The sequence below is a fragment of the Pseudophryne corroboree genome, chromosome 8 (assembly GCF_028390025.1).
Source record: "Pseudophryne corroboree isolate aPseCor3 chromosome 8, aPseCor3.hap2, whole genome shotgun sequence".
Lineage (NCBI taxonomy): Eukaryota > Metazoa > Chordata > Amphibia > Anura > Myobatrachidae > Pseudophryne > Pseudophryne corroboree.
This window is the reverse complement of record NC_086451.1, coordinates 204,947,232-204,960,321: the sequence shown is the minus strand read 5'-3', so window position 1 is coordinate 204,960,321 and position 13,090 is coordinate 204,947,232. Positions and strand designations below refer to the sequence as shown.

Here is a 13,090-nt window from a genome sequence, read left to right as displayed (position 1 = left end):
TACTCTCTCTTTTTTATTAAGATTGTCCCCGTGAAATTTATTTTTGCCTTCTCTAGTCTCTGTTTTTTGACAGAGCTTCCTAAAATCCTCCATAGTGGAGGAATAGAAGCTCTCTACAAATGGCCCTTGGTATTGTAGGGGATAGAACTCAGATGGTTTTTTGAAGGATATTTCTCTTTTATTCGTATCATAAAGCTTGATGGTTGCCTCTGGTACCCCACTACCTTCAACATTTTCTGAAAGGAGGGATTCCAGAATTTCCAACGGGATTTGATCATTGGAGTCCAATACAATAGGATTCCCTATAAGGTCCTTTCTGTTTAGTTCCTTAATGGCAAAATATCGCTTACGACTTAAGGTTCTGATGAACCTATTTAAATCCACAAAAAGACCAAACAAATCTGGCTTTGCAGAAGGGGCAAATTTCAGGCCCTTCTTAAGTAAAGATATCTCATCAGCAGACAAAGGCCTGTCAGAGAGATTGAATACCCCTGTGGGGCCTATCTCCTCCTGAAGTTTTTGTTTCCCCCCGACCCCCCAAAATACATAGAACCCTTCATGTGCTGCTGCTTCTTCTTCCCCCCTTTCTATTTAATAATACGGTGACATTTATTTATTCATATATATTTATATATATTTATGTTTATTTATATATATTTATATTTATACCTATGTATATTCATTTGTATATTGTTTTTTGTTTAGTACATTATAGTTTTTAATTTAACTTAATTTAAATATTTGGGAGTTATTTGTTTTTTATGAACGACTACGTATTTAATTATTTATGAGTTTAGTGTAATAGGTTATTTTAAAATATTGTGAATGTCACCAAAAATGATAGGATATGATTAACCATATATACGACATGTTTCTTGATGATGGTACATATATAAAAGGGTTGTGAAAGATACAACAATATCTCTACTACTCTGCTTTGTCTTTCTCTTTAAAGTTATAATTTTTTGAATTAATTTTTTAATTAATTTTTTTTAATTAAATTTTTGGACTAATTTTCTATTTTTAATAAAAAAAAAAAAAAAAAAATATATATTTTTATAATTAATTATATGATAGTCATGAGGTTTCTGAGATTGTTTATCCCAAAACATGGTAACTATATGGCTATTAGACACCCTTAACCAGTTTATGAATTAATTTTAAGGTGTTTATAATTCTGAATTATTAAATTATCCTATAGGGTTCTCTGATTATCTGATTTTTAATAGAATAAAACGGCAAAAAGTTATCAGACACATAAAGTTATTTGTCTTTCATATAAACATGAGTATGTGGGTTTATATACAGCTGACACAGCTCATAATTAGCTGATGGACATCTGATACCTGTCACAGCAATCAGAGAACTCCAGGGGCTTATAAAAATGCCCAATACCATAGAGGCGGTACTTCTGATGAAACAGCCCCTGTTCTGTGGCTGAGAAACGCGTCAAGCATCCGCCCGACGTTGACCCGATATCCTGAGCTCATTAAAGCACCTACACACAAGGAGTGTGTACAACGGCTCCCGTTAATAGAACATAAGCGCACGACTCGGAGACATCAAGCCGCGCTCCTACATCAGTGCACAAGGGTGTTCGGCGGCTCCCGCAGACGGAGCTACAAGCCTATGTAATATAGGCATAAATCCACGCTCTGACACCAGCACTTGAAAGGCTGATCTCCATCCGTTTTTCCTATCAGCGTCCGGACATCGACGCACAGCAGGACCTTAGTGTGGGCAGCCGGCACCCACCGTTATACAGGAGAGAACAATCTACCTTCTCATCACGGAAAGGTTGGGGTAAGCCGTATATACGGGACTTTTTCAAATAGCCAGTACAGCTTAAAGTCATATACATATGGAAGCTCATCCATTAGAGCTACCCAATAAACCTTAATTCCGTTGGAAATTACCCACTGCGAGCAAATAAGCTCTTCATTAAATGGTGGTTAGATCATAATTACACCACATTAACATCATTTAAAAACGGATGGACTTTCAAAGAAAATCTACACGATTAAACAGCCCATGCATGGAGCTTAACACAATTATAAATGCTGCAGTCTCCACCAGAATATAGGTGGTTTTTCTTTCTCCCAGGGAGCTTCCACTATATATATTGGTACCATTTGTGTTACGATTGTTTGTTACATAATACCTGAGCTCATTATAATACAAGATATTGGGTATATTTTATTGAATTGTGACAGTTTTTTATATATGCTTTTTATTAATAAATTTATTTATGCTGTTGAATGGTAGCGCTTCACCGAGTATTCTTTGTTTCACAACCTATTACAGATGGGGGAAATGAAGGACCAATCACTTATACAGCATGATGTACTATTGGGTTACTCCATGAAATATAGGACACAAATCATGAAAATTAAATTTCACATAACCACTAACATATTTATATATTTATTCTGCTAAAATATCATAGTATTTTGTGTGATCATTGAAAATTGATATATTTATTGCATATCGATTTCCTGCATGTGTAAATATTAAACATATATGGAAGTTGTTGAAGTGGATGTAAAAATGGCTAATTTCCATGTATTTTATATGGCCATCATAGCCAGAGGAAATATTTTATACATCTTCACAGCTAATCAGGAAGATAAAGAGGCCTACATTGATTAATTCATGTGGATTCTACAGGTTTGAGTCATTTGTATCAGAGCTCTTTGACTGGGGATAGAATTTCGTATGTAGCATGAATCAAATGTCAAATTGGATTTTTAGTATAGTAAGGGTAACATTCAGTTTTTTGTTTGTGTGTCAATCATAAGTTTAGGGTATTATATGTGTATAGTGTAACAATCTTAAGGCCAGTACATACTGGCAGAGACATGTGCTGAGCAATCTAGCACAGACTGCTCAGCACACATCTCTCCCCCCGCTCAGCACATCACTATGTGTGCTGAGCAAGGGGAGGTGACGGGGTGGCTGCTCATTTTACCCAGCGGCTGAAATGAGCGATGTGCTAGATAGGCCAATCTAGCACCAGCGATAGCGCTATCGCTGGGGGGCATACACACGCAGAGATCCATGCTGAACTTCTATGCAATCTAGTCAGATTGCAAGGAATTTAGGCATGGATCTCTCTGTGTGTACCCCCCTATATAGTAAAACGAATGAAGAGAGCAGATTTAAATATATAGTCCCCTCAGTTTCTATGTCCATTCTGTTATAACATGAGTTAGGCATATAAAAAATAAAATGTAACTACTAAGAGTGTACATTTTTTTCTGCTTCTAAGCATTAATTATGACTAATTACCCCATATATTATTGTCATATTTTTAAAAATGTTGAATTTCAGCTTCATTTTTGTGTGTGGTGCATTTAAACGTCTAAAAATTAACATGCAATGTAACGCGAGTCATATGGGATGACTCTATTTCTTCTCCTCCTACAAAATACTTAAAGGGGGCATCTAGCTTCATCCAACTCACACTTCACTTAATATGTTAACAAAATGACAAAAAGGAGACTTTGGGGCTGATGTGTCAAGCAGAGAAAAGAGTGGAGACGTGGACAAGTGGAGAAGTTACCCATAGCAACCAATCAGCAGTTTTGAGGAAGCGTTTATCAAGTACATGCAATAGATGCTGATTTGTTACTTTGGGCAACTTCTCCATTGATCCTTTTCCACTCTTTTCACTGCTTGATACATCAGCCCTACTGTTACTTGAAGCTGCTAATTAGCCCATGCTGCAGCTTGCAAGTATAGAGAACTCTGCACAGTCCATATCAATATGGCTCCAATTGGGTAACTTGTATCTATTGACCTGTATGCTAACTATACCTTCCACATTCATTTCACAGAAGATGAGGGCCTCAGTACAAAGAAGACACTCTGCCTCTGTCAAGGCACTGAACAAGACCAAGTCACATTCCAGGTAGGGGTTTTGCTGGAAATAAAGATAAATGTATCTCAATGCATTATATTCTAGTGTTGCTAGTGGTGCATCCTGCGAAATCATACTATTTTTACACTGTAATAAATCTCAATATACAAAGAAGCTGCTGGGAACCTGCTACTAAGTGCAGTCTATATTAGTGATGAGCGAATGCTCCTATGAGAATGAGTAAATGTAAATTCCAAGGCAGAGTAAGATTGGGGGGGTCTTCACACAGGCAGCTTTAGGGTTAATGGGTGATGGGAGTAGCACAGGGAGATTTAGGGTTAATAGGCTATAGGAGTTAGCCTGGGGATGTGTTGAGGGTGGGGTGTCAGACATCTTGTTTTAAAGCTTAATCAGGGTCTGCCTCTATTTCCTGCATTAACTGCCACCCCAAAAACTAAAAACACTTTTAGTTCTTTTTCTTTGCCATTGGCGGTTGTCAACTCATCACAGCGGGAAAGAGTGGCAGTCCAGTGGCTATTGTGTGGCTTTACAGTGGTGCGCTCTCCCTTGTAATTACTTGAACTAGTCTGATCTACCCTATTGGGGGTCAATGCCACTGGCTGTCTGGCCGGGTCTCTATTATGGCGTATTGGCGGGAGAGTTGGAGCCTCAGTTTGCTCAGTTTGTTGTGTGTGTGGATCTGAGCATTCAATCAATGCACTGGACCAGAGAGTAGCTGCCAGGAAGAAGAGACAAGAGCCTTACCGTGAGGCATACGAAGTTTAACCTTTTCCTGACCACTTATTTATATGAATGAACTGTTTGGTACAGCCTATACTATAGATCATCTATACTGTAGTTTTATCCATATTGTATTTCATACGCTATCCAGTGTATAAAAAAGACTAATATGTGCTTATAGGTGCAGGGTTGGTGCAAGGTTCTTCTGCTGCTCCCCCAGACAAAAGGTGCCCTTTTGTAAGAACACATGCAACTTAAGCAGTCATGTGACTTCATAAGTGACATAAGATTGTTTTTATTAAGTTTAACTTATTATTAGTTTAAAAGTTTTAATTAATTGTTCAAAATGTACCTATGGATGCACATCCCCCTATAAAGTGCTTCTGGAATGTGAAAAGGGTATCCCACTGTAAAGCTTGATTAACAGTATCCAGAAAATGTAAATCTTTATGAGGGGCAAGACACTTGACACGCCACCAAATGCAGGGCACGGGCAAATGTAGGATCTTTTATAGGGTGGCTTCTAAATGGTTAATTTTCTGTACAGTACAGTATATATGCAGCCGGGCACAGTGTGAGGGACACAGTGGAGGAAGCCCCCGCTAGCCTTCCGTGTCTTGGGACCGCCAGGGGCTGCAGGGGGGGGGGGCCTTTTACACATGCGGTGTAAAATGTCCTCCCAAAATTGCTGACACGATGCACGAAACAGATGCTAGAGGTCATGCTTGACCTCTAGCATCTGTCAGTGATGTTGAAGTGCCAGGAGAAGAGGCAGAAATGCATCTCCCACGAAACTCTTGTCAACGAGCAGAAGACAAAAGGGTTTTTTTTTTCACAAGAGAATGCAAAAAAAGGAAAAAAGGGGACTACAATGCCTTTTCTGGGGCACACTTAGGGGGGGTACTCACGGAGCGATATTCTAAGCAATCTGACTAGATTGCTTAGAATATCAGCATGATCGCTCCGTGTGTAGCCCCCTCAGCGATAGCGATGCGCGGCCCCGCACATCACTATCGCTGCTGCTAGATTGGCCTGCATGCAGGCCAATCTAGCGGGTCGCTCACTTCACCCGCTGGGTGAAATGAGCGCCCCCGTCTCCCCCCGCACGCTCAGCACAGATCGCGCTGTGCTGAGCGGCAGGAGAGATGTGTGCTGAGCGGTTCGCTCAGCACACATCTCTCCTGCATCGGCCCGTGGGTACTGGGCTTTATAAAATTATGAATTTTTTACATGATTAAAAATTAACTTTTAATTCATTTAAAAAAAAATTGTGAATATAACAATTTTTACACCAAGTTTTGTGGCATACCCTGCTATTCTGGTAATGTATATTAACACACCATATGTCTAATATTCAGCGCTAGCGAAAATATCAAATAACAATCTATATTTCTCAAACGGTATCCAGAGACCTCAAATTTCTCTATGAATACATTTAATTATAATGGTCTGATCATCCTATTCATCACCTCTCACCATCAAAACCAAAACAAAAGAATAAAGAAACACCAATGAGCTCAAAAGTGTTTTTTTGTTGGAGTTTATACGTACTCCCTTTTTCTTAAAATTACTTAGCTGAGGAGTAATTCTTCTGCTTTGCTGCTCACCAATCAGTCGTGTGGGCAAGCAATCTAGAAACAGCTGTTAGATAAAGTTTTTGTTAGCACTGACTTGGTGTATATAAATCACCCCGGTATCTCTAACTACATAGGCAGAAGTCCATCATTCAGTTGTGTGGACGTCCACCTAACCTGCAGATCTTAATTGCTCTAATTCTATGTAACAGCTGTTAATTGGCCTTTAAGGTAAATAGTACCAATTGTCGCTGATAGTCTAGAATGCAATTTCAATAACATGCAAAAAATTCAAATGTAAATAACTAGCTTGGTTGAGTGATTATGTCAGATAGTATACACTGTAGGTCATATGCAGAGATCCTCTGTCAATATATTAGGTCTATGGATGCATGTATACACAATAGTACAGAGAGATTAGTGGGAATATCTAGCTAGAATTGCATATTGAGAGATAATTAGATCCTTAGTGGAGGAATTCTAGTAAATCAGAGTATAAGGAGATAGTGAGTCTTCTGCTGTCCTGTATCTGTTATGAAAACATTGAATACAGGATGAGAGAGACTACCTAAGCTCCACTCTGTTTGGAAAAGTGCAGAGAGAAGCTGGCTTCTGCTTTTTCTATATTGCTGCACAGGGAACCCTGATGCTCTAATAGCAGTGCAGGGTAACCCGGCTGCAGAAATGAGAGAGCCCGTTCCTGTGGAAAAAAAAAAAAGCACATAGGACAAGAGAAATACTATTGTCCCTGTCTGCACTAGCTAGTTACCACCAAGATCTCTCTGAATGATGAGCGCTGGAGTGCGGTGATGTGAGGCACGATCCCCGGCGGCCGTCGCCCAGTGAGACGGACCCGGACCGGAACCGGAAGTGACGTACGTTTCGCTTTAACAGCTTGATCACAGTTGCCTCAACGAGCAGAAGACCCCTTGCCAACGAGCAGGAGACCCCTTAACAATGAACAGGAGACCCCTTGGTAATGAGCAGGAGACCCCTTGGCAATGAGCAGGAGACCCCTTGGCAATGAACAGGAGACCCCTTAGTAACGAGCAGGAGACCCCTTGGCAATGAGCAGGAGACCCCTTGGTAACGAGCAGGAGCCCCTGACAACAAGCAGGAAACCCCTTGGCAGTGAGCATGAAACCTCAGACAATGAGCATGAAAACCCTGGCCATGAACAGGAGACCCCTGGCAACAAGCAGGAAACCTCTGGCAGTGAGCATGAAACCCCTGGCAACTAGCATAAAACCTTTGGCAATGAGCATGAATTCTCTGATGGGACCCCTGACAACAAGCAGGTAATTTAAAACTAATTAGAAGCCTTATTGTGGAGCATAATTTGTAAGGGGCATTATTTTTTGTGGGGCATACAATGGTATCAGGGACATAACTGTGTGTGGCATATTGTGTAATGGGCATTACGGTGTGTGACATAATGTGAATTGGACATTACAGTGTATGGCATATTGTGTAATGGGCATTTTGGTGTGTGGCATAATGTGAAATGGGCATTATGGTGTATGGCATATTGTGTAATGGGCATTTTGGTGTGCGGCACAATGTGAAATGGGCATTATGGTGTGTGGAATAATGTGTAATGGGCATTATGATGTGGAATAATGTGTAATGGGCATTACGGTGTGTGTCATATTGTGTAATGGGCATTACTATAAGGAGGAACAATGGCAAATAATGTAAGTGTATAAATCAGGATTTTTTTTTTCCCTGTAGAGGCCAATGTTTGACGGTTACAACTTACAACTGGGGTAGAAGGTAGTTATTTCCTGCAAGGCCACGACCCTTACAGCCAGGCCACACACCCCTTTTCAAGGAAAATTTGTTATTCTTACAAAGTTGCCTCGCCCACTGTAGTGCCGTCCACATTACCAACAGCTCCACCACCGCTGACCACCCCCGGGAGTTTGCGAACCTATTTTTCTACCAAAAAAGCACTGTGTGTGTGTGTGTGTGTGTGTGTGTGTGTGTGTGTGTGTGTGTGTAGATAGATAGATAGATAGATAGATAGACAGACAGACAGACAGACAGACAGACAGACAGACAGATGGGTTGGGTATGGGTGACTGGCGCTTGGGATCCCGCCGGTCACCATAACTACGCCAGGATCCCGGGGAGTGGAATGAAGTCCCTGTCGGGATTTCGAGGCGTCGGTATTGTGTGCACCTCTTATGTGGGTGCATAATTAGGTACATTGACATACCAAAAGCCCATTGATACTTGTGTGCATTTTATGCATGTCCCAAGAAAACTGATGCATTTACACAACTATGCATGCAAATGTTATGTGCGCTGTTTGAGTTGCGCATTGTAAACATCAGCAAATGACCTTCTCTGAGACATAAAATGTAAAGTGCAAGAAAGAGTACCATTATGTTAAGACTAAAGTGAAGTATTATTACTGTCAAGAAAAAGAAAACATCATAATGGACAGTATCCGGTTGATAGATAGTGTCTAGTTAGACTGTCAATAGATAGACACCATGTGTTAGGACCCCTTTGTGCAAGACAATATAATCCTCAGCAGTTTTAGAACATCATTGTAAAGTGAATGCTATTAAACCGTTTATAGGAATCCAACATGTAAAAATTAATTGGAAAGATAGGGATTCTGAGAGCTTATTGGCAAAGGCAGAAATGAGATGGATTTTTAATTTAAAAACCATTGCCCCTGAAGGACTCAATAAGGAATTTGAAATAAAATGGTTCCTTTAATGTGCATTAGAAATATTTCATGCAAACTGTAACATTATGATTTTTTTGTGCATCTGCATCTGCTGGTTTCTTAATATGTTTTATTGTTATACATATATTTATTATTATGCATATGTATTTACTTAAATGTGGATATATGACCTTTTTGTATCTACATCTGCTGGTTTCTCAATATGTTTTATTGTTACACATATATTTATTGTTATACATATGTGCACTTTAAATGTGGATATATACATTGGTAGGATCCTATTGTGGTATGGCCGCTACACCAGGGAGCCAATTCTAGGCAACAGGAAGCTGACCCATATCTCTGTAACACAGAGAGCTGAAACGCAGACCACTCGCGCCGCTCCCGGAAGTGCGTATGCATTTCCGGCGGCGGTGGAACGCATGGCACTTCCGGGTGCGGCCGTAAATGGAACGCAAAGCGTTCCTAACGAAATATTTCATAGATAAAGACCTTTTCTCATTTTTAAACTGTTTAGTTGGTGAATCCACTACTTGTTTATTAATGGATGTGACAATCACCATATTAAGTATTGTGTTTTAAAAAGAATATATGACTGAATTGATATTACACAGGAAGTAGATGGGGACTCATTTTTTTATTGACATGTTTGTTTTATGATATTTCATAATGGGAGCACTGCATTTTAAATGTTGTAGGCATTAAGAAATAAGAAATAAGTGATGAGAGCAATTTTTAATTAGCAATTGATTGGTAATCAACAGGAAGTATGCTTTCACTTCCAGGTCAAATGCAGTATAAAAAGAGGACATGTGCAGGTAGGGATCATTCTGCCCTGAGGAAGAGTTACATACAACTCGAAACGCGTTGGCGGCACTGAATGATCCATCTACCTGCATTTTGAATAATAGGAGAACCCTACCAGGTCCTGCGGCCGGTGTTTTGCGTGAAGGGAGGAGGGAGGAATTCCGGAACCTTCCAATTTTACTCTTTTCATTGCTCCAGGCTGGGAGCCCGACACGGTACGGTTCCAATTTTATTATAATGTGAATTTGCCACTTTTATTGGATACGAGAATTTTATGCACTTTAATAAACCCACTTTTTATTCAAATTACTACACTAAAAATATATTTGGGGCGGCCCATTTGGGGCAAACCTAGTGCTCTATGGGCGGTACATAGATGATTTATTTTTTATTTGGGATGGGGATCACCTTTCGGCTTCACAGTTTGTCACTCATCTTAATCAAAATACTTTTGGTTTAAAATTTACGAGCACTATTCACGGTAGTCACATTACCTTCCTGGATATTGCCCTAGAAATAGATAAAGATAGAATTGTTACCTCCACATATAAGAAAGAAGTGGACTCTAATAAATATTTAAATTATTCTAGTTGTCATTATAGGCCATGGTTAGATAACATACCAAAAAGTCAATACTTTAGATTAAGGAGGAATTGTTCTGAATATGAGAAATTTGAATTACAAGCTAAAGATCTTACTAATGCTCTATTAGAACAAGGATATCCTGTAAATCTACTTAGCTCTGCACTCGAAGAAGCGAGCTCCAAAGAGAGAGAAACATTGTTGCTGGGAAAAACAAGTATGGATACACAAGAATCTATGATGGAAGGACTTGAACATGAATTGATCTTTGTGTCCAAGTATAATTCTTGTTCGAAAGACATTAAGAGAATTATTAAGAAGAACTATGGACTCTTAAAAGCAGATAGAGTCCTATCCACATGCTTGAAGGAAGAACCTAGAATAGTCTATAGAAAAAATCGAAATCTGCAGAGTTTCTTAGCCCCTAGTCATTATAAAACTGAGAAGAAAACGGAAAATACTGCTATAACTTGGTTAGGCAAGATATCAAATATTAAGGGATGTTATAAATGTGGCAGGATAGGTTGTATTACCTGTAATTTTATAATTAATAAAAGTACCACATTTAATTCTACTGCACTAGGAACCATCTTTAATATCAACCATCACATTAATTGTAACTCCACATATGTTGTATATTTGATAACATGCCAATGTGGAGCACAATATGTACGAAGAACAACTCGTTCCTTAAATACAAGATTCCTGGAACATAGGCGGAATGTTCTGAAAGGGCTATGTATACATAGCCTATCCCGCCATGTACAGACTAAACATAAGGGGAATATCAATGTATTACAGGTACAAGGAATCGAACATATTGGGAACACAACCAGAGGTGGAGATCGCTTTAACCTCTTATGCAAAAGAGAGGCTTATTGGATCTTCTCTCTAGGGTCGCTGTTCCCCGCAGGATTAAATGAATCAGTTGAACTAAATAGCCTTTAATGTCCCTTTAGCATAAGATAACCCACTGGAGAATGTGAGTTATGGTCTGTCTGACTATCTCTTGGTGTGCTTATAATCACCCTAAGGAGCTATATTAGTCACATTGATTTTAGAAAAATACTTGCTTTATATATATATTTTTTCATTTTTTGTTATTTGGATAAGAATGTATTTATAGCTATAAATTGATTACTAGTATATGTGTATATATGTACTTGTGAAAAAACAGAACTATAATTATTGGTGAAACATAAAAATCGGTAAATCGGAGGGCTGTTTCAAAAAAGCATAATTGAATCAGCTTGAAGATATTAATAAGTCAATCTCTGGTAAATGGGACTCCCCTTCCCCCCTTCCACCCCCCTTTTCTTATGACTATATACCCTGTTGGGATGATTGAAATTTTGTTTTGTTTTTCTCCTCTCTCCTTCTCATCTATAAGTTTATATGATTACGCTCTTTAGAAAAATATGATTAGAGACAACTGATCTGACTATATATTGATAACATATAGGTATTTTTGAAAATAATATATAAGATCGTTAGAGATAATGTATAATTTGAGTAATTAAAAGCTGCATAAAGAAGGAGAGGGAAGAGGAGAGAAAAATAATATAAAATATAAAAAATAAATAATAACAATAATATCATAATAAAAAATATATATTGGTGATGCGATCTGGGTTTGGATGGGAATCGAACATAGGTCTATTGGCATACGTGACTCTTGCATTAGTCTGCTGTGCCACTGACCTCTTTGGTATTTACATTGGTTGTTTTCTATTAGTTAAAGTATATCTCTTGGAACATGAATTACGGTGATGCCTTCTTATATCAAACAAAACATCAATTCCTTGTAAAAAAACGTTTTATATGTATAAAAATATCGAAAGCTTGTGTATATATAAATAAATATTGCTGATGTTTTATATTATTTTTAAAAGTGGAGTTAGAGATTAACTCTACTAATATTGAACACTTGTTTTAGACTATTAAGTACACCTGTTTGCTGCTAAATGGCCTCTGTGGATTGGCCAACTGCACAATAAATATCGGATCAGCTTGACACCTAATTATACCTTCTGAGGAAACCGCTATACGTTGACAGCGGAGAAACGCGTAAAGGCTACCCCTGTGAGGACCACAACACTGTTCCGGACTCTGTCTCCACTGTTCCACTGCCAGTCTACAGCCGCGCTCATTTCCACGTGTACCCTGAGAAACATCTTATCAGCTCGCCCCTAATTGTGGAGTACGGAGCACGGGCTGACAGGGACGCTGTGAGCGGCGCTGCTGACAGCCGCTCTCCCTCTCTTCATACGGCATTTGGATCCAGAGAGGTGTATGCTCCTTCTCCCTCCGCTGCACCAGATATTGGGAAGTTTATTGCTATTGAACTCCAGCAGCGGTGAGCATCAGACTTTACTCCTAAAAACCATCATTTAATATTCTGTGGAACTCTATTCAAACATAGTAGAAAAAGCTACCAACACTTGAGACAGTGATTGATTTACAGGCAATTACCGGATCAGTTACAGGTTGTGGAACCCTCTGGGGGTGTGTCAAGCACCAATATTAATTTGACTTTTTAGATTAACCTTGTTTTTAATTCTGTCTAATATATGATGTGCATGTATTAAAGTATATACAATTTTATTAATTGCAATTGCGCTCTCATTTATTTCCAACTATTGTCTTTAATTAGGTGATAATCCAAATCACCTGTTGGGAGCAGCAACTACAATTATTTATTTACAAGTGTTCAATTTAGACCCAAAGGAAGCTTGCGCCTAATAACAAGTGCTATTGTTGTTTATTATTGTTTTTTACACTATATGTGGTATTTCTTCTCTCTATGACGAATATCTCCATACAAGA

General features: G+C 38.9%; 1 protein-coding gene across 1 annotated transcript in view; it reads left to right on the top strand.

Moving 5' to 3' along the window:
- LOC134948818 (rho GTPase-activating protein 20-like) overlaps positions 1–13,090 on the top strand; it is a 249,261-nt gene that overhangs the window by 110,646 nt on the left and 125,525 nt on the right. The window contains exon 2 of the mRNA XM_063937064.1: positions 3,837–3,910. Within this exon, the coding sequence (XP_063793134.1) occupies positions 3,837–3,910 (74 nt within the window). The remainder of the gene's footprint in view (positions 1–3,836; positions 3,911–13,090) is intronic.